The sequence below is a fragment of the Phyllopteryx taeniolatus genome, chromosome 1, assembly GCF_024500385.1.
Source record: "Phyllopteryx taeniolatus isolate TA_2022b chromosome 1, UOR_Ptae_1.2, whole genome shotgun sequence".
Lineage (NCBI taxonomy): Eukaryota > Metazoa > Chordata > Actinopteri > Syngnathiformes > Syngnathidae > Phyllopteryx > Phyllopteryx taeniolatus.
The window spans coordinates 5104882-5127299 of NC_084502.1; the positions used below are offsets into that span (position 1 = coordinate 5104882).

A 22418-nucleotide genomic window follows, 5' to 3' on the forward strand; every position below is an offset into this window, starting at 1 on the left:
TTACATTAGTCAGCAAATTTCTTGTCGCCCTTTTTATCATTCTCTTTCATAACTGAAAGGATATTTAAATGAGTCTGCACTGCCAAGTGTATCCTGAGGCTCACGCCAACTGCATGTCTCTGCAGGTCTCTTTGTGTTGTATAATTACACAAATATTAGCACTAAAAGATTCCGTTTTAATTATTATAAACAATGTCCAGACATTTGTCGGAAGATCATTTAATTAAAGAGTTAAAGAGAAAAAAGTACTTCAGAAAGTAAAAGGAAACACTTCAGGCTCACTTTTTTTTTTTTTTTTTTTTTTTTTTTCCCCTCCTCCTTTTTTGTCTCGAGTTCCATTGTCTAGAGTTGGATTTGAGCCCTAAACTATTATATGTTCTTGTAGCACTGTTGGCAGCATTACTAATCAAAACATTGACTTTGGGGGGAAATTGTTTGCCTTAAATACAGTATTTTACAACTACAGAAGAACAATACTTTAAATATGATGAAATTAAATATTTACATTTAATATTGCCAAGGATCATTTAAATTAAAAGCTCGAGATCAGCCCAGCAGCAGAAGCTGCATTACCTGTTTAAATGAGTATTTAAAAAAAAAAAAAAAAAAAAAATTGGTGTGCAGCAATTACAAGACGGACAGTCTGTACCCTCTGGTAGGAATGCAAACGTTTGGTTTGAAAAGATTGAACGTCGGTGTCATGTTCATACTCATGCTGCCGCGACACCTCAGCAAGGCCGAATGCTTCCACCTCACAGCCCCAAGCAAAGTTGCCTTGAGCTCGGTTCATCTTTAGTCTACACTGTCATTATCTGCTTCCACTTTCCATTTCAAGGAAAGTGTCGGCGTGCTTGCTCCAACATGTTGCAGCAGGTATCAAAGCTGGCCCAGAAGCAGATTGGTCTCGTCTGTCCTGACATCTCTCCAGGTGCGATTGGGCGAGAGCCCACAATTGGAAGTCTGTGAGTCACATATATTTTGTTTCCTCTTTTACTGCATTCTCCCATGTGACCAAAGCATTTTTAGCGCCTGAAATCATTATTAGGTATGTTGTAATCCAATAACTGTTCATTTGTTGTTCTGCTCCACCTCCTGGTCTCATTTGCAGTATCAGGCCACAAGTTTCCCAAGGTTTAAATGTCGCCCTCGACTGGCGTCTTTCTGCTCCTCTGCGATTGGCTAATTCCACTCGGGCTTCATATAGTTGGGGATGCACTGGCAGACTTGGTGGCTGTAGTAAAAGCCAGATAGGCACGCACGTCTGGGGGTCCTGCACGGTAATCTGTAGCAACTTGGGAAAGAAGGAAGAAGAGAAGAAAACATTTAATTAGTCCCAACAAGGGTTACAAAGGGGTGGACATTTTTCTGATACATTTCCATGGGAATTTAAACTGTGAAACATTCCCAATTGTAAACTTTACAAGGGAATTGCGGCTAATTTAATAGGTATATTCAAACATAAATTTTAGGGCCATTCCATTGAATTGGTGCAGTCTGCTTGTTGTTACTCTTTCAAAACAAACTTGAATTGACCTTTTTTCCCCAAAATCTAAATCTGATAATACCCATATTCAACTACTCAAATTGTGTATTGGCTCATCTGACCTAACTTTATTTCTTTGCGCCATTGTTTTATTGTACTACAACTCATTTGTGTAACAGGACTGAAAATGACTAGAGTTTTTAGCATAAAATTAGCAAATAGATGAAATATAGTCATACTTAAACCCCCCAGGTCAAAGATGAAGTATCATCAAATAAACAGAAAAATAAATCTGTCAAATCACTTTTGGTCTTCCCAAGGCCTGCGGAGGATCTGACTGATGCAACTTCCTGTGGGACATGTGACTTGTGGAATAGTCCACATTTTTCAGAGGGTGTAATGAGTTTGGGACATGACTAAAGTGTGAATTTAAACTAAATTGTTTCTTTGAGAAATAAAATTATTGTTGAGATAATGAGTAAAGGCTTAACATTATTATACATCATGGTTAAGCCTAATTTTAGGAAGGTGCGACACACAACAAATGCTAATTTTCCAGTATTCAAGGTGGGATATAATGTTGAAATTGTATTTATTATATATATAATCAGATACTGCTTAATTTTATTGTGCATTTCACAATACGGTGGCGTATCTGAACGTAACTCCTACCTTTTGGTCCGAGACACAAAGCAAAAAAATCGACAAAGCGACTGCTTTCAACTCTTAAAATTCACTGCCAGCTTTCCCAGTTAACATGGACATGACTTCTAAAGCCGTCAATGGCAGTTAATGTGTTTTAAGTCAAAGTCCCACTGTACTTGCATTAAATCCCCTTTTTGTTGTCAGGATTATGCTAAAATATATTTTCCCTAACTATATTTAAATTGCCTATTACATAAATTCCTTGCTTATTCATATGTACTCATTCCCGTCAATTCCAATTTAAAGTTTCCAACTTTGAAAATGTCATGATTTTGCAACCCTAGTCCCATGCATAATGAAAACTACAAGCTCATTTAAACCATTTACATCATAATCCTATCTTTTTGTGGTCACATCTTCCCTCACAAATCGCCTGAGAATGTCCACCGAGACACATCACTAGCACGTCTGAACTTTCCCTCATGGCTCAGCTCCCGTCCCCTTGTGTTTTTCTTTCGGTCCTGTCACTCCATCCATCTCTGCGGCTGCCCGGCGGCGGCCTGATGGCTGCTGTGCTCTGCTCACTGTCAGCGAGCTCAGGCCTCTCGGGTCAGAGGCCTCTCGCGTGCGAGCTGTGGGAACTGCACAGCACACTCGCAGCTAAGAACGGGGTTGGATGCTGGGGATGTCTCGTGTCCATATAAGGAAGCATCAGAACATAAATGGAGAAGGTTTCGAGAGAACCATGTTTGATGCCGATTTAGATTTGGGTGCCTCTTATTCATTAAAGAAGAAAGAAAAGTTCTGGCCTTTACGTGATTATGCAGCACAGCATAATTTGTGATGGGATGATTCAATGCAATTCAATGGTTTTTATATAGCGCCAATTGACAAAAGAAGTTGTCTCAGGGCGCTTCACATATGGAGCAGAAAGAGGGGGGAGTGGAGAGAGATAGAGGAGGGGATAGGAGAAGAGGATGTAAGAGAGAGGGATGAGGGGGAGAGAAGGGGACACAAGGAAGAGCGAAAAGACAAGTGAGAGGAGAGAGAATAGACATTGCCGCTGGGATAAAATCATCAGGACTTGCAAAGGTACTCCCTCTGTACTTAGAAGTACAGATACTTGTGTTAAAAAAAAAAAAAAAGGCCAAAGAAGTACCGATTTCTCAAGTAAAAGTAAGTACAGACTGAAATGTATTTAAGTGCAAAGGTAAACATGAATTTTTGCTGTCTATTATATTCAAGAACCGTTCGAACCTGCCACAATAAAATAAACTTTTGAAAATAGTTTCCCTCTATATATAGTACAGTGCTCGTACTGAGAAGAAGCAAAAAAATTGTTGCATGTTGTTTAAGAGTTAGCTAGTGTTGGCTCGACTTTCATGCTATCAAAACAACTTGTTCCCATCGCTTTTCTAGCATTGTGGACTGACTAATAAAAACAAGGCTAAATTAGCTGATTATAACAACTGAAAAAAATACACTTGGGTTTAGACGGAGAACTTCTGAAAGCTAGAAGCTGAGAGTTTTTACGGCCGGCACAAGACTCAACACATTCGCCACCAATTATTCTTTGACCCAACACCTTAAAAAAATTATCTTTAATAATTCAATGGGGAATACAGGATACCCCTCCTTGAGCTGTCACCTTGTCGTGGTGGAGGGGTTTGTGTGTCCCAATGATCCTAGGAGCTAAGTTTTCAGGGGCTTTATGCCTCTGGCAGGGTCACCATGGCAAACATGTCCTAGGTGAGGGACCAGACAAAGCACGGCTCCAAAAACTCCTATGAAGAGTACAATAAATGGATTCAGGTTTCCCTTGCCCGGACGCGGGTCACCGGGGCCCTCCTCTGGAGCCAGGCCCGGAGGTGGAGCTCGAAGGTGAGCGCCTGGTGGCCGGGCCTGCACCCATGGGGCCTGGCCGGGCACAGCCCGAAAGGGTAACATGGGTCCCCCTTTCCATGGGCTCACCACCTGTGGGAGGGGCCATAGAGGTCGGGTGCAGTGCGAGCTGGGCAGTGGCCGAAGGGGACCTTGGCGATCTGATCCCCGGCTACAGAAGCTGGCTCTAGGGACGTGGAATGTCACCTCTCTGGCAGGGAAGGAGCCCAAGCTCGTGTGTGAGGTCGAGAAGTTCCGACTAGATATAGTCGGACTCGCCTCCATGCACAGCTTGGGCTCTGGTACCAGTCTTCTCGAGAGGGGTTGGACTCTCTTCCACTCTGGTGAGAAGCGTCGAGCAGGTGTGGGTATACTTATTGCTCCCCGGCTTGGCACCTGTACATTGGGGTTCACCCCTGTGGACGAGAGGGTAGCCTGCCTCCGCCTTCGGGTGGGGGGACGGGTCCTGATTGTTGTTTGTGCCTATGCACTAAACAGCAGTTCAGAGTACCCACCCTTTTTGGAGTCCTTGGAGGGGGTGCTGGAGCGCGCTCCCGCTGGGGACTCCATCATTCTGCTGGGGGATTTCAATGCTCACGTGGACAATGACAGTAAGACCTGGAAGGCCGTGATTGGGAGGAACGGCCCCCCCAATCAGAACCCAAGCGGTGTTCTGTTATTGGACTTCTGTGCTCATCACGGATTGTCCATAACGAACACCATGTTCAAGCATAAGGGTGTCCACACGTGCACTTAGCACCAGGACACCCTAGGTCACAGTTCGATGATCGAATTTGTGGTCGTGTCCTGGACCTTCGGGTCAAGAGAGGGGCGGAGCTGTCAACTGATCACCACCTGGTGGTGAGTTGGCTCCGATGGTGGGGGAAGATGCCGGTGCGACGTGGCAGGCCCAAACGTATTGTGAGGGTCTGCTGGGAACGTCTGGCCGAATCCCCTGTCAGAAGGAGTTTCAACTCCCACCTCCGACAGAACTTTGCTCATGTTCCGGGTGAGGCGGGGGACATCGAGTCCGAGTGGACAATGTTCCGCGCATCAATTGCTGAGGCGGCCGACCGGAGCTGTGGCCGTAAGGTGGTTGGTGCCTGTCGTGGCGCCAATCCCCGAACCCGTTGGATGCCGTCAAGCTGAAGAAGGAGTCCTATCGGGCCTTTTTGGCATGTGGGACTACTGAGGCAGCTGATGGGTGCCGGCTGGCCAAGCAGAATGCAGCTTTGGTGGTCGCTGAAGCAAAAACTCGGGCATGGGAGGGGTTCGGTGAAGCCATGGAGAAAGACTTCCGGACGGCTTCGGAAGCCGGAAATTCTGGTCCACCATCCGACGTCTCAGGAGGGGGAAGCAGTGCACCATCAACACTGTATAGCGGGGATGGGGCGCTGCTGACCTCGACTCGGGACGTTGTGAGCTGGTGGGGAGAATACTTCGAAGACCTCCTCAATTCCACCGACACGGCTTCCCATGAGGGACCAGAGTCTGGGTTCTCTGAGGCGGGCTCTCCTATCTCTGGGGTTGAGGTCACTGAGGTGGTTAAAAAGCTCTTCGGTGTCAAGGCCCCAGGGGTGGATGAGATTCGCCCGGAGTTCCTGAAGGCTCTGGATGTTGTCGGGCTGTCCTGGTTGACATGCCTTTGCAACATCGCGTGGACATCGGGGACAGTGCCTCTAGATTGGCAGACTGGGGTGGTGGTCCCCCTTTTTTAGAAGGGGGACCAGAGGGTGTGTTCCAACTACAGGGGGATCACACTCCTCAGCCTCCCTGGTAAGGTCTATTCAGGGGTGCTGGAGAGGAGGGTCCGTCGGGAAGTTGAATCTCAGATTCAGGAGGAGCAGTGTGGTTTTCGTCCTGGCCGTGGAACAGTGGACCAGCTCTACACCCTTGGCAGGGTCCTCGAGGGTGCATGGGAGTTCGCCCAACCAGTCTACATGTGTTTTGTGGACTTGGAGAAGGCGTTCGACCGTGTCCCTCGGGGGGTCGTGTGGGGGGTGCTTCGGGAGTATGGGATACCGAACCCCCTGATATGGGCTGTTCGGTCCCTGTACGACCGGAGTCAGAGTTTGGTCCGCATATCCGGCAGTAAGTCGGACTCGTTTCCGGTGAGGTTTGGACTCCGCCAAGGCTGCCCTTTGTCACCGATTCTGTTCATAACTTTTATGGACAGAATTTCTAGGCGCAGCCGAGGCGTAGATGGGGTCCGGTTTGGTGGCCTCAGTATTGCATCTCTGCTTTTTGCTGATGTGGTTCTGTTGGCTTCATCAAGCCGTGACCTCCAACTCTCACCGGAGCAGTTCGCAGCCGAGTGAGAAGCGGCTGGGATGAGAATTAGCACCTCCAAATCTGAGACCATGGTCCTCAGTCGGAAAAGGATGGCGTGCCCTCTCCAGGTCGGGGATGAGATCCTGCCCCAAGTGGAGGAGTTCAAGTATCTTGGGGTCTTATTCACGAGTGAGGGAAGGATGGAACGCGAGATTGACAGGCGGATCGGTGCAGCGTCTGCAGTGTTGCGGACATTGTATCAATCCGTTGTGGTAAAGAAGGAGCTAAGCCGAAAGGAGAAGCTCTCGATTTACCAGTCGATCTACGTTCCTACCCTCACCTATGTGGGCCTGGAAACTCCTCGGGATCCCCCCGGAAGAGCTGGATGAAGTGGCTGGGTAGAGGGAAGACTGGGCGTCCCTGCTAAAGCTACTGCCCCCGCGACGCGACCTCGGATAAGCGGTAGAAAATGGATGGATGGATGGAATACAGGATATTGCAGAACTCGTACAGATAGATTTTAAAATTTAGGAAGTCAAATTAAAATCGCTAACTAAATACTCAAGTACAAATACCTGAAAACTCTACTTAAGTACGGTAACAAAGTATTTGTACCTTATTTGCTACCAATGGAAAGTAGAACTAAAAAAACAAGCACATGCAGAAACTCCAACCAAACCAGCAGAAAAAACAAACACTGATGACTAGGAAAGGAGCTACAGTGAGAGCAGTGACCTTTTTTTTTTTTTTTTTTTTTAATGGGCTCACCTGCAGGTGTTGGAGTTGAACCTCTTGCCTTGCCGCAGACACGACTGTGGACTCTCTCTGCACTGACACAGGCAGGTGTCGGGGTTGAGGGGTTGATTCCCGGGACATTGGGCGGCGCACACGCAGCCGCACAGCTCCTCGTCCCAGCGTTGGCCGACGGGGCACCACTTCCCCTCGCCCTGACCTTCGCACTGACATTCACCTGCAGGGAAACGGTCTGCTCAGGTACTGATGCGCTAGCCATTACTGTACATAGCTCACCATTACTTTAAGACTTACAGTGATCCAATACTTATTTGCAGTTTGCTCTTCACAAATTAAACTATTCGTCTTCGTTGTGGTAAAGAAGGAGCTAAGCCGAAAGGCAAAGCTCTCAATTTACCGGTCGAGCTACGTTCCTACCTTCACCTATGGTCACGAGCTGTGGGTCGTGACCGAAAGAACAAGCGGCCGAAATGAGTTTCCTCTGGAGGGTTTCCGGGCTCTCCCTTAGAGATAGGGCGAGAAGCTCGGTCATCCGGGAGCATCTCAGAGTAGAGCCGCTGCTCCTTCAGATTGAGAGGAGCCAGATGTGGCTGGGTCATCTGATTCAGCCTCCCAGGTGAGGTTTTCCGGGCATGTCCCACCGGGAGGAGACCCCGGGGACGACCCAGGACACACTGGAGAGACTATGTCTCTCGGCTGGCCTGGGAATGCCTCGGGATCCCCCCCGGAAGAGCTTGGTGAAGTGGCTGGGGACAGGGAAGTCTGGGCGTCCCTGCTAAGCTACTGCCCCCGCGACCCGACCTTGGATGAGCAGTAGAAAATGGATGGATGGCTGGATGGATGTTTCTTCAGTACAAACTCACCTATTAATGCAACAAGATGGCGCCTAAAACCCTGACTAATAGGATGGTAGAAATTGGGATCAAGGAAGTAAGTTGAAGTGATGCGTCCGCACTGAGTGATGAAAATATTTCTATGTTGGGGAGGAGTTAAGTTAAGCCTGGGTTGTTAGCAGAGGTTATGAAGAGTCTTTGCCGCAACCTTGATTTTGCTTTGCTACATCCGTACTTCGGCCTCATTTACTTAATCAGATTATCTGTGAGATTTATTTTTAATGGTAATGTAGTAAAATGAGTTTGAAATGGAATTTAAATGTTTTGGGATTGTAGTTTGTTATATTTACTGTTTTAACTATTACTAAAGGCCAGTGATTCACAAAGTGCAGTAGATTTAGTAGTAAATGGGCTCCCTCTACTGGTATGCGAAGGAACTACTGCCAAAGTACCATTCAGTTGTATTTAACTTAAGTTGAATACATTTACATTTAATCTTTAAGTGTTTGTTTTTAAACTTTTATTTAGGTACAATTTTTATTTACCTTTTTGTGTGAGTTATATTTGAATAGAATCATTATTTAAGTACAGTTTTTTTTTTTTTTTTGTTTTTTTGCTATATTTAAGCATCGTCTTAATGTTCAAACTGCATAATGTTCACACCCCTTTATTTGGTGGTGCTTGCTGTAAAATGTTTGAGAACCACTGCTAAAGGCAATTATAAATATTTAGCGAGAGAGCGTCCGTTATTCAACATTTTTTCCCTATTCATGCAGGGCTCAGTCCCCATTTCATTTATCTGCGTGTATTTCTGTCAACATAACTTAAAACAGCCGCTTACATGTGTTGTGATCCAGTTTCCAGCCCGGACCGCAGCTGGCCTCAGTGAGCCCGTTTCGACAGACGCACTCGCAGCTGGGCTCCTTCAGAACCCTGTTGGGGCCGCAGAGAGCCAGCAGCCCCGAGTCCAAAGCCTCTGGAAGCCACAGAGGTAAAGAGAAAGTTGTTGGAATAGCATCAGCGGTTAGTTGCAAAATACAGGCCTTGTTAAGTAAATACAACTGAGTTGCAGTAGGCCTGTGTTTTATTTCTCTTCGCAAGCACGAGAGACAAGTATTTTGTGGAGGATGCCATTTCAAATGACACACTACGCAACATATTTCTGAAAGACAGCAGCATGAACTTGTGCTGTTAATAGAACAGCATAATAACACATACAGTGCCGTGAAAAGGATTTTTCTGGTCATATTGGGTATATTAGAATTCATTATATCATTTTATATCACTGACAATAATGTAATTCCCACTTTGCACTCATACAAATATTACTGTAGCAAGACTTCATTTTTGTCTTGTTTGGATTATATTTAAATTTCTTCTGATTCCTTCTCAATGCTGCTCTTGGTCTTTGTACTTTTTGGTTGTTTCAAGTATAGAAATGTGTGAATATTGCTCCTGTGACCATTTAATTTCCCTGACGAAATGAGTAAACTATCTTATCTAGAATTCTTATGGCAATCCCAAATGAAGAGGTCCATAATCAGGAAAAAAAAGGGTCTCACCTGTCTCTTTCTCCGAGTAGTTAAGGGCGTCTATTGGGACACACATGCAGTTGATGGGATCCCACAAGAACGCTGAAGCGCACGGGACTGTGGGAGGGGAACACCTACACACACACACACACACACACACACACACACACACACACACACACACATACAGAGGTGTCAAACATGACAACCGACCAGCTAGGGGGTTTAATCCAATTATGTGTTGTTTAGAATTCTATAACTTCCAAGTGAATGGGTAAAGGCCTATTGTTCATGAGATACCTTAAAAAATTACACATGTAGATGAAGAACACAAGCAAATTGTACGTTTTTCTTTTTGGAGGTTCCTAATGTTTTGTAAAACAATAACTCATTAAATGCAATGTATTGAAAACCACTAATAAGTGGTTCTCAAACTTTTTACACCGATGGCCACCTTTCTTGGCTATCCGAGTAGCACCATAATGACCAGCATCAAAATACAATAGGTAGTAGGCCTATGTGTTCAACAAAAATGAGGCCAATGTATTCCTAAAAAGTATACAGTATTTAATATTGTAAGCCACTGAAACATTATGCACCCTTTGAATGTTAATAATGCGCTTAAATATGGGGGCAATGATTCAATTAAAACGTACACAAAGGTTACATTAAAAAATTTCGTTTGTTAAACATCCATCCATCCATTTTTATTTCCTGCTTCAGTATAACAATATTCAATGCAAATGTATGGTACTGGATTGTAAAAAAACAAAAAACAAAAACAAAAAAAAACTTAAATCACTGTAACATGCACTGTTTGAAGATTTAATTCTGTGATCCTTTCTTGCACCAGTAGAGGAAGCCTGCGTACCACTAGTGGTACTTGTACCAAACTTTGTGAACCAGTGCACTCACTTATTTATATAGTGTAGACACAGCACCATGACACACGCATGCTTCAATGTGACTCACAGGTGATCTGTTGCGGCTCGTCTGATGATGGAGTGAAGCGGCCGCTTGAGGAAGCACTCGCACCTCGTGTGATTGACGAACGTTACCATGACAACTGAGCGCTCCTTCCTGAGTGGCGATAGCTCCATCAGCTGTGAGGATGGAGGAGGGTGAGAGTTGTACTTCCATTTATTCACTAGAAATTTTTTTGTTCATCTGTCTATGCCAGCAACATATAGTGAGAATTTTCTAATGTTAAATATGAGGTGTCCCAGTAAAGTCCCAGGACTGGTGTCACAAAAGATACATTTCCAATCCAAACGACAAGATTTCCCTTTCAAAGTAATCCCCCTGGAGTCTAACGCACTTTCCCAGCATTCTTTGCCATGTCTTCATCCACTCCTGGAAGGATTCTTTTGGGATCCTCCACTTGATGTCGTCCAAGTCTTTTAACATGGGTCCTCTTGATGATCCCCTTGAGCTTGGGAAAGGAGACAAAAATCACATGGAAGCCAGGTCGGGTAAGTAGAGAGGTTGCTCCAACTAAAGGCTGTTCTTCTCGGCCAGGAGGTGTCAGAAGCTCAGGGCGTTGTGAGCAAGTGCGTTGTCATGGTGAAGTGGCCACAAGTTGTCGTGCCGCAACTCAAAGCAAACGCTGGTTAATCGTCTGGCCTGTATTGAAGAGGAAAACCCGTAGTTTGGGTTTGAAATATATCTTTTGTAGTGCCAGTCCTGGAACCTTTATGACACACCTCATATGTGCCTTGGCTCATTAAAGGTTGGAAAATGGTGCTGGCATCAGAGCGAGGCCTGCTGCGCCTGCGCTGATATTTACCGTCTTGTTGACGAGCGCGTGACTTGTGTTGGTGCAGTAAAAGCGTCCGTTGGTGCAGCATCCACCGCAGCGATGCAGCGCCACACAGGGTGGGAGGTATATCTGACTGGTGGATACTGGGTACTCTTTGGTCACCTCAATGCACACCTCCCTGGGTTGACATGAGGTACGCTGGATCTCTTCTAGGATTACTGATCACGTTTGATTGCATTAGCCAGTGACTCGCTTGATGACACTCTGAGAGCATAAAAGCACGGCGATGCGGCATTTACCTCCAAGGGTGCCGTCCACTTTGTAAAGCGCCTCCTCCCTCAGCTGCACCCACCGATCGTCGCGGTTTGAATGGACCGCCGGGCTGGCTGAGGAGGCTGGGAAAGAAGAGGCGTGCCATGACTTCTTCCTCAGGCACTGCTGAAGCAGATTGTATTCAGGATAGAGAAGCCGCAGCAGCTCATCCACGCTCACAACGCTCTGTAAACTGACCTGGTCATCTGACAACACTGGAGCCTGGAGGGAAGACGAATACAACATTCTTATCATAGTCCCATACAGTGGTTAGAAGTCATTCTTGCTTTGAGCTAGCCATGGATATGGTAATATAACGAGATAATAACAATAATGGAGTTGTTTGTAAAGCCTGCGCGTGGTATCATCTCCCATGCTCACAAATGCCCCCCGCCCCCCCCCCCAAAAAAAACTATTCATGTATTTTTCTGTTGTTCTTTGTGAGTGGGACATGAGGTCATTGCTGTGGGACTGTGAGGTCATGATGGACCAATGACCGGTCCACAGCTCTGGGGTGTGTCCCCTTCTCGGAAAGTGGAAGAATAATATTCATGGTTCTTTCATTAGCCCAGCTGCAGCAGTATTCAATTACTTCAAAGCCCGTTTTCTTATTCTTCTTAAAAAGGAAAACCATTACCCTGGCAGTTAACTGACGCCAACTCTTGCACCATCATTGGAAGGACCTACAATCTGAAACTTTGATCTGCTCTCACTGCATTTCCTCATGAATCGCTCCATTTCCATTTTACAGTCACAGCTATGTGACATCCAACACTTATCATGGTGTACATTGACAGCAATGTTTTTACAAGCAACATGGAAGACGGCATTATTTCTTCTAACGAAAGACCATACAGTGGTGCCTAGAGATTCGAATGACCCAATTTAAGAAACGTCATTCGACTGCTATGTTGTGCATTTAAAACAATCAAATGACTTTGCCTTAAAGTCCACTAGCCTAACAACGCCAACGGGCTAACAAATAGCATCTGCGTTGCGATGTTATAACCCTTTAAGCGGCAGATAATTAAACCATAAAAGGTGCAGCAATACACACAGACTGCTAATATAGCAATACTCACATGCATATATTCTTTATCCTCTGAATGACGACTAATAATACTGCAGCATACTAAGGAGCTGAGACTGGCTCCATGTACAGTATATGTGTATATCTGTATTATACTTCCCCCAGGTGGCCAAGGCATGCATACCAGAAGGAGCAGCGTAATGCCCATTGAAATGAAGCAAAAAATGTGACAAAAACTGTTAAATTCATTACATTTAAGTATGTCATTAGTGTGTTTTTATATAGTTTAATTTTATAGTGCTTTTGTTCTTATTTAAAAAAATAGAGGGGGCTGGAATGGATTAATAGTGTTTCCATTCATTGCTATGATGAAAGATGATTTGCGATATGTCTCTCAAGGCACCGCTGTATTTTTAGGAGGGCAAAATAATTGGAACGGATGACTTTTTCACTTTAGTCTACCGTAGTTGCAAAGCTTCTGTCTGACCCTGTTTAATTACATCACCAAACTTCTGCGTTCTTTTTCTATGTTGTGTTTCTAGGCTTTCATCACAGCCTTTGTTAGATAGTTTATTAATTTATTTATTTAGATTTTTGTTGGGGGGTGAAATCTGGTAAAATACAAGCCTTGTAGGGTTTAAATTTGGAGATTGGCTTGGCCAGTGTAAAACCTTCCACTTCTTTCCCATCCACTTTTTTTCCCATGATGCTCAATGTAACACCAAACACAAACACACCTGTGACGAGTCAGGTCAATACTTGTGAAAAATGGGTGGACTCAAATGAAATGGTGTTAAGTAATCTATTTGCAGATCCAGATATAAATACCGTATTTTCACGACCATAAGGGGCACTTAAAAGTCTTAAATTTTCTCCAAAATGGACGTGGTGCCTTATAATGGCCTTCTGTGTGCACCGAGTTCCAAAATCTGTAAATGTTGTTGTGTGACTTTAATGAGCGCTTCACTTGACTGACTGGGAGCATTTCCTGCCGACACGCTGCTTATACAGAGGAAAAGTGGACGTGACTGAGGACAGCTTGCGGACGTAAAGGGGGAAGGGTGCGCGTGAAGCAGGACGCTAAAGACACGTCCCCGGTAAGTATATAGTTCCGGTATGTGCATCGGTTTGGCTAAGGACCCCCGAAAATGGCACCTACAAAGAGACGCGCTTATGAAGCACAGTTTAAACTGCAAGCGTATTTAGGGTCATTATCCGTTTTCATTGTGAACGCAGAGGAACATGGTGCAGCTGCAGCCACGAGAGAATTCAAGATAAACGAATCCATGGTTTGCAAGTGGAGGAAGCAGGAAAACGAGCTTCGCCAAGTCAAGAAGACGAAGCTGAGTTTCCACGGGAAAAAAAAGACAACCAATACGCTGAAACAAGGCGAGGTGGCCCGAGTTGGAAGACCAACTCGAGCAAAGAACAGCCGGGAGCAGCGTCTCTACAGTCACCATTCGACTGAGTGCAACAACTCTGAGCTTGCCATCATTCCCGAGGCTTGACGAACTGCTGGACATCCGTGTAAACAGGGCGTTCAAAGTGAAGTTGTGAGCGGTATGGGAGCCATGGATGACAGATGGTCGAACACCGCTTTACTAAGTCTAGGAGGCAGCGCCGGGCGAGTTCCGCCACAATTTGTGACTGGATTGTGGATCCTGGGGCTAACATGTCTGCTTGCACTGTTGTTCGAGCTTTCGTAAAAGCCGGCATCATTTCTGAGGAGCCGCACGGCAACGAGACTGACTCAGACAATGACGAGAGGGAACCTAGCGCGTTTGATGGAGAACTTGTCCAGCTGTTTATTTCGGATACAGAAGATGAGGACTTTGATTGATTTGTGGATGAGGATTGATCAAAAAATAACGTGAGTACATTGTTAAATACTTCAATAAAGTACAACTGAACTCAGTTTTGCTACCGCTGCCTTTTTAAAAACATTGTTTTAGCGTGCATGCATGCTACCGTTTGTTTTAAGCTAGCGTATGTTTTACCATGCCTGCGCCCAATAATACGGTGCACCTTATGTCTGTGTTAAATGCAGAAATAGACCCTGTAACTGAGACTGCACCTTTTAATACAGCGTGCCTTATGGTCGTGAAAATACGGTACTTGCAAATAAAAGCCGAAACGGTCATATCTTGTTTCCATCTTTCAATGTCAACTCACAGGAATTGTCATTACTTTTCCAATATTTTGGAGCAAAGTAAAGGTCAAGAAGTATTATTTCGCTTTTATACACCCGCAAAAATGGACCAAAAAAAATGCAGGCTTTCGGATTTGATTGAAGAGGCATCACAAAAATTGGGGATTTACCATTCAGGAAATACAGCCGTTTTGTGTAGAGTACATCCATTTTCAGGACTCAATCGTATTTGAACAATTGACGTGATTGGAAATATAACTGCATTTCAATACAGTGATATGAGTCACCCGACTTAAGAGTTTTGCGAGACACAAGCTGTTAATCGACCGATTTTTGGGTGTGACTCGAGTACTAACTGCAGATAAAAGCGGTGTAGGGTGGCAGGTGACTCAACTCACTTCATAACAACCATCAGTTTGACAGATAAAAGTAAATATTCATAATATAGAAGAGGGTTCAAGCTGTTTATTGCCGCTCTCAGCTTAAGATTACTCAAAGACTTAACATAAAACAAAGAGAATTACGCGTGTATTTAGAACAACTGCATAGCCTCCACTAGCTTAATGCTAACATACAATGGGAAACACCATTGGGACACGGGCTAACAATTAGGATCTATGTGGTGGTGTTGTTACTCTTTAAGCGACACATCTGAACACAAATCGGTGCAGGAACATGGAGACAGATGTGCGCAAGAGTCACATCGCAGGGTCTGCTGCGATTTCTGTAATGTTCTGTAATATACAGTGAATGAACTGTAATATTAAAAGCGACCAGCAGAGGCACCTGCAAATAGAAAGAATGTACACGCTGCATTTCCTATTTAGCTCTTCAGAATGAAACTACTGAAGGCATGCTGCACCGGCAGCTTCGTGAGTGTACAAAGTGCGTTCAGGGGAGTGAATGTGTTCTTTTGTAATGCAGTACATAAATGTAAAAATGGATTACTAGGAAAATTATTTGCATCAGAATGCTGTAGTTAAAACACTGTGATAGTATGGAATTCGTTTTATAATAGGACTATAGATAAATTATTTTCTTAACATAGTCAGCCGGAGCTGCAAGGAATGCAATGCTATCAATGTCCTTTCACCATCGTTCCTGTCATACTGTGTTGAGTGTTTTTGTTTGCACATTTGAGGACAAAAGTCTTGTTTTTGTTTTAATTCCTCTTTTTAAAACACCATTCAAGCAACAGGTTTTTTTCCTCATGTTTTTATACTTGTACAGTGAAAGCTGCAGCTGGCTCAGTGGGTGGCAACAATGGGAAAATGAAATGGCAGTATTTTGAGGGTCATAACACATCAGCTCCGTCCATCCATTTTCTGAGCCGCTTCTCCTCACTAGGGTCGCGGGCATGCTGGAGCCTATCCCAGCTATCATCTTGCAGGAGGCGGGGTACACCGTGAACTGGTTGCCAGCCAATCGCATGGCACATATAAACAAACAACCATTTGCAACATTAACACCTACGGGCAATTTAGAGTTGTCATTTAACCTACCATGCATGTTTTTGGGATGTGGGAGGAAACCGGAGTGCCCGGAGAAAACCCACGCAGGCACAGGGAGAACATGCAAACTCCACACAGGCAGGATTGAACCCCAGACCTCAGAACTGTGAGGCAGATGCTCTAACCAGTCGTCCGCCATCAGCAACATATTGAGGGAAAAAAAGAACTATGAACGAGTTTATTTTTGGACCGGTAAACGTAGTCCAATATTTTGAATTATGAACTATAAACTGAACTAGTTTATTTTTGGACCGATGAACTGAACTTTGAACTAGTTTGCAGAGTTTGTGCCTTTCCCAACACTGATCCTGTATTATTTTACATAGCAATATATATCGCAGGTTTGGAGAAAAAAAATTGTTTATAAGCCATAATATTATAGTTATTTTTCCTCATTAAAAAGTTTTTTTTTTTTTATGTACTTGTTTACAATTACAACAAGTTTTGCCAGGCCATCACCGCAGCTACCTTTCACTTGCTGCCTGTTTGTAGTTCTGCCGGCCTTTACTTTTGTCTGAAGTAAGTGACAGGCATGCTCAATTGGCTTGACATCAGGCCACCGACTGGGCCATTGGGGAATATTCCATTTATTTACCTTCAAAAGTCCTCAATTGCTTTCACAGCGTATTTAGGGTCATTATCCGTTTTCATTGTGAAGCACAGTCGTATCGGCTTTGTAGTTGATTGTGAGCATAAAGTACACTGCAGTCCTCTACTATATACCACACAGTAATGTGTTTTTAATAAAACAGCATTTGATAATGTATTTTATAAAAACATAACAATAACATAATTACATAGAATCTAAAGAATTTAACAGTTTGTGCAGCATATGAATTAATTGTGGCTCCTGCTCCCGTCGTCGTTGCCATGGAGCATTCTGCTCTGACCGACCGGGTCAGGTCCGAAGGCATCTACCCTGCAGCGCCTTTTCTCTTTAAATGGGCTCTTATGTCATCTTAATGAACATTGTACAGCACCAGACAATGTGATAAATTTCGCCCACTCGACATCCATTGCAGCCTGTTCATCCTGGAAGGGGAATCCCCCCCATCTGCGCTCCCTTCTCAAGGTTTCTTTTTTCCCCCCATTTGAGGGGGTCTTGTGTTTTTCCTTGCCCGATAGGGGGGTTTAGCTTAGGGGATTTTGTCAATCATTGCCAACTGTGGGCCTGTGAAGCCACTTGAGACTTGTGATTAAGGGATATACGAATAAACTTGACTTGACTTCTGGTGTGTGTGACTTGGCCACCGGGGGCAGTATAATTCACTAATGCAGACATAATTGCAGAAGAGTTTCGCAACTACTGTAAATAAGTTGCAGTAATAGGAGTCGATTTTCGCAGAAGAAAAGAATATGTGCCTGTGAGTATTATGTCTGGCTACATGTTACTGCACCATTTGTATCCAAATATCCATTGCGTTATAACACAGCGCCACATAATGTAGCTGTAGATATTTGTTAGCCCTTCTGTGTTGTTTCCCATTATGTGTTAGCATTAAGCTAGTGGATGTTTTTAAATGCTACACAACGTGTAATTCTCTTTGTTTGATGCTTAGTTTGACAGTAAAGTCCAACTAGGAGTGGCATTGAATAGCTTGAAGCCTCGTTCTGAAGAATTGTTCATACCGTGCCAAACTGCTGCTTGTTGTAAAGAGAGTTGAGTTCACTGCCACCATACAGTGCTCAAAGCAACAACAAAAAAACAACATCCAAACAAAAGCTCAGATTTTATTTTAGCACAATGATTGCCTCCTTCACTTGCAATTAAATCTTTTTTGGGCTTTATATCTGCAGTCAGCGCCTCAATGCCAACTCCATACTTGATTTAAACTCTGGACTTATATCTGCTTCATTTGCAATAACAAGGGAAGGGACTGCAACTGGGCAATTAACCTTAGTCAATAGTCCAAATAATTTTGATGGCCTGAAAATTGATGTACCGTAGTCCGTCATTTATTGTGGGAGTTACGCTCCAGGTGGCCATCCTCAGATTCTGCACGGTAGTATCTGTGTCTTTGAATGTGTATGGCTTTTTAGGGCAGGGCCTGGCCCTAAAGTGTGTGACGTGGGAGTCAGCGAATGAGAGTGTAGAGTTGGCTGTTGTTAGTGCAAGGTTAGCAGCTGGCTGTTAACTGGCTAACAGTTGGGTCACGAGTCTGTAGACATGGTGAATGCCATATTTGAAACCTCTTTCGTTCAAGCTGAGAAGCTTCACTTCAGTCACGTCGATTGTTTTGTTTCAAATCCACTGTAGTGCTGCGTAAAGGAATAAAACAATGAAACACTGTGACCTTACAAATACAGCGGTGCCTTGAGATACGAGTGACCTGACTTAAAAATATTTTGCTTTGACTTTGGCAAGCATAAACTTGAGATATAAACGCTGGATGGTGGCGGTGAGCTCAAGTCAACTCACTCCACAGTAACCAGCAGTTTAGCAACTAGTGAGCAAGTCATCAGAAAAGAGGCTTCAAGCTGTTCAATTTCAACCCCAGTTGAAATGTACTGTCAAACTAAACTTAAAGAGAATTACACCTTGTGTATTTGAAACAAAGTTAGGTTAGCTTATTGCTAACAAACAATACTAAACTGACACTGAAATGCTAAACGTTAGCAATGATTGTTGGGGCGATGGCGCAACACATGCAATCATATAACAATACTCACAGGCCTATAGTCTTTATCCTCTATGAAAAATGGCTACTATTAAAACAGAAGGAGCAGCACCATGACTGAACTGCAGCAATAAATCATGATGCACAAACTTTACATTGTATTTAATTAGGTTATTACTTTTTCATAAAGTACATTATATGGTGCTATTTTTCATTATTACATACACAAATACATTTGTTGTTGTTTTTTTTTGGGTGGGCTGGGACATATTAATGGCATTTGGATTCATTTCGGGGCGGACAGCTGATTTGAGATGTGCGTTACGAGGACGGTCACGGAGCAAATTAAAATCGTATCTCAAGGCACTACTGTACTACAAACTGTAGGCACTCGGTGTTATGCCAAGGTCCATGTTTGCCGTTCTCACCTGGGTTCCCGTGTCTCCCGCTGCGTAGTAGTCCATGTAGTCTTGCCCCGAGCACAGGTTGCTAACATTAAGAATCCATAGGAGTACAGCTGGTCTCAACATAGTGAGGAGGCTGAAGTGAAGGTGATGAGGGAGGCGAAAACAAAAAAGCAGGAGGAGGAAGCTTGTAACAGGCTGCCACAAGCTCACAAGGGTCCTGTCGTCATTTTACCCGGGGACGAAGTTGCTGTTCCGGCGCGGGTTGTTGCAATGCGGGAAGCCAGCCGAATCGAGCATGATGAAGAAAGTGCTCCACTGCGGCTCGCACGCGGCTCGGTCAGTGGGCGTGTGACGTCTCGTCTCGCTGCATTCGTTCAGGTGGACGGCAAGCGTGGAAAAGGTTTTTTGTTTTGGTTTGTTTTTTTTGGTCCTCGCCCTTCACACTTGCACACGTCCTCGCCTTCTTTATCTCTATTTGTCTTTGCTTCTCACGCGGCAGCTGTGCTCTTCCCTCCCTCGGTCTCCTGCTCACATTATCCGCCTCTCGCCCAAGAAACCTTCAGGGCAAAGCTCTCGAAAATCTGACAGAAAAGCATCGGGGAAGGGGAGGGGGCAAAAGCTCCAAATTCTCTCAGGGAAATGGACAAAGGGCAACGCTGGCTTTGAAGTGTCGAAGAGCTGCAGGCAGACGTCCCTGTGGAAGACTAAATGAAGAAGAAGACAAGAGTGTGGAAAGCTTGTTGCTCGTGGGCGGAGCCGACTATCTGACGGATGATTTATGCACGATGACCGCTTACACTGCCACTTCCCTTGATGCCATCGGATATCTATCTACATTGATCTATTTTGACTCCACATTCCTTCCCCAAATGATCATCTTCAAGATGCCTTCTTTCCTCCATCCAGACTCACATTTGCGTGCTCTCACCTCAAGTGGAGCAAACTGTGATGAATGCGTCTCTTAAGTGCCTTTTTGTTGGCCGCTAGTACTTTTGCTGTCTGTTCAACGGTTTCTGCTTTTCATCATTCGGCTGGTGTCCTTCCTCCGATAAATAAATAAAAAAAAAAAAAAAAAAAAAAAAAAGGAAGTTGCCGTCAGATATACATTTTTCTCATCCGAGGTCAAACATTGCATACTTTCAGGCTTTGAGGTCATGTGTGTCGCAGAGGAAATGTGAACAGCAGAAACCTGAATTTCTGAGTTATTCCCACCCCCGGCCACCCAAGGTGAAGCAGGACAAGGGGACCGACGAGACTTCCAAATGAAAGGGGAGTGTCTGGGAAATGCTTGCCTGGGTGAAAAAAAACATCCGTTTTCTTTGGCCCAATGGCTGGCAGGCTTGACAAAGATGAGAGACGCACATGCACGCACACGATGGCAAGTGTCTGCATGCACATGTGCTTTATCTGTTGAAATGTGCGCAAGCCAAATTCCACATTCCGATTAGCGCTGTCTCCATCTTATCGTGTGAGCTCACGGCATACAATTTGATCTGAGAGATCCATTTTATAATTGTTGCCGAGCATTTTGAGGTTTACAGTATGTACATTAATGACGGTATTTGTTTCAGGAAGAAAAAAATTACTCAACTTTTGTTGGTGGTTAATTCATCTCCTGGAGGGGGGGGGGGGGAAGTCACTATTTGGTCGCACACTGAAAGGGGACTCGCGAGGTCTCCTCTTTGCAACCTGTTGCTGACATGTTTGGCGTCCAAAACTGACTACCATTATAATAGATAATTACGGACAATTTTCAGATTTCAATTTTCACACCACTCTCGAGTCGTGTTGAATGTTTCAGAACTTTTATGATTGTGCAGCTGCACTGCACATAAAACATGGATACCCCACCTCTTCCCAAGTGACATCATGTGCAGTTGTGCACAAGTCAACAGCAAGCAGTGAAAGTCAGTGGTGGGAAATAACCAAGTGCAAATACAGTGGCGCTTTAACATACGACTGACACGACTTACAAGTTTTTCGAAATACAAGTTGTAGTTCAGATGATCTTTTGCTTTGATGAGTAAAAATTTAACATACAAGCACTGTGTAACAGCAGTGAACTCACTATACAACAGCCAGCAGTTTGACAAATAGTGGACAATTCTTCAGAAAAAGAGAATGTTTAATGCCACTCCCAGGTTTTGGAGAAGAAATCTCCAACTGCACCCCCTGGTCGACGATTACGTTGCCACACACACACACTGTCACTCACTCACTCAGTGTGTCTCTTTCACAGACACTTACATACATACAAAAACACGAAAAGTTACATTGTGTAATATAAAATGAGCTATTACTGTTCCATTTGGCAAGATCTTTGTACCTTTGGATTATTTTGTCACTCTGTGACATTTAAAATGTCAGAAAATGAATAATCTTTTCCACCTGATCTCGATCAGCTGAAAATCACATCATCCGCCCATCGTCATTTGTACTTCTAAAGTACAGCATTAGAGTACTTTTGCCACCTCGACTGAAAGTTCTGAATGCGCTGGTGGACTGTGCAAGTTAAAGTAAATATGGATCCCGAAATACAGAAATGGTTTTATTATTATTAATTTATCAATTACAAGTATATCTTTATTCATCTATGCCAGTGACATATGACAGGCAGAAGAATTAAATGCTCTTCCATTAGATGGGAGACGGTACAATAAGTGTCTCCAGTATCTAGTCAACTTGCAAATAAATTACAAGATCATCATGATTTCATTATTCATACTTTTTTGTGACATTTTCTCATGTGAAATTGGTGCCTTGGCTTAATAAAAGCTTGGCAAACAACCGAACCGAATTAGCGCCCCCTGCTGTCCTCAATGTCGTAACCTCTTGAACGCGAGAAGGAATGACCTATAAAGACAAAAATCTTTTTTTTGCACTCCACAGCACACCAGCTGGTTGCATCTGTTTATGCTTGAGCCCCATACTCACAGTCTCAGTATCACCCACTGTTTACTGAAAATTAAAAATAAATTACAATAATCAACTCATCTATTTGATCGACTTCTCATTTCAACAGTAGTCACGCATAATATAAAATATGTATATAATATATAAAATAACTCATTCGTTGTCGGCAGGATTCGAACCTGCGCGGGGAGACCCCAATGGATTTCTAGTCCATCGCCTTAACCACTCGGCCACGACAACCACGCTCACCATCAGAGCAACAATTCAATTATATAGACAGAATCATTTCGATTTGAAACCTGAATATATAAATGAACTCTT

At 44.0% G+C, this 22418-nt stretch overlaps 1 protein-coding gene, 1 long non-coding RNA gene and 1 other non-coding gene across 5 annotated transcripts; 1 reads left to right on the top strand and 2 right to left on the bottom strand.

Annotated features, from left to right (window-relative positions):
* Nucleotides 1–184: 184 nt before the first annotated feature.
* LOC133473425 (vascular endothelial growth factor C-like) lies at nt 185–19912 on the bottom strand. 2 transcript variants are annotated; one of them, XM_061765110.1, is made up of 8 exons: nt 19206–19911; nt 11457–11691; nt 11185–11375; nt 10371–10501; nt 9429–9532; nt 8708–8842; nt 7049–7250; nt 189–1291 (listed from the first exon to the last, which is right to left on the bottom strand). In XM_061765110.1, exons 1-8 carry the CDS (start codon nt 19305–19307, stop codon nt 1180–1182), a joined length of 1212 nt encoding a protein of 403 aa, XP_061621094.1. In that variant the 5' UTR covers nt 19308–19911; the 3' UTR covers nt 189–1179. The 2 variants fall into 2 exon arrangements, with proteins under 2 accessions (XP_061621139.1, XP_061621094.1); XM_061765155.1 differs by lacking the exon at nt 7049–7250 and having other exon boundaries at nt 185–1291; nt 19206–19912.
* LOC133473547 (uncharacterized) lies at nt 7127–17281 on the top strand. Of its 2 annotated transcripts, XR_009787173.1 has the most exons (5): nt 7127–7273; nt 8724–8857; nt 10373–10519; nt 13511–13596; nt 13736–17281. It is a non-coding gene; the product is annotated as an uncharacterized LOC133473547 (long non-coding RNA). The 2 variants fall into 2 exon arrangements; XR_009787151.1 differs by having other exon boundaries at nt 13511–17281.
* Nucleotides 19913–22255: 2343 nt separating the features above from the next.
* trnas-aga (transfer RNA serine (anticodon AGA)) lies at nt 22256–22337 on the bottom strand. Its single transcript has one exon. It is a non-coding gene; the product is annotated as a tRNA-Ser (tRNA).
* Between the last annotated feature and the right edge of the window lie 81 nt (nt 22338–22418).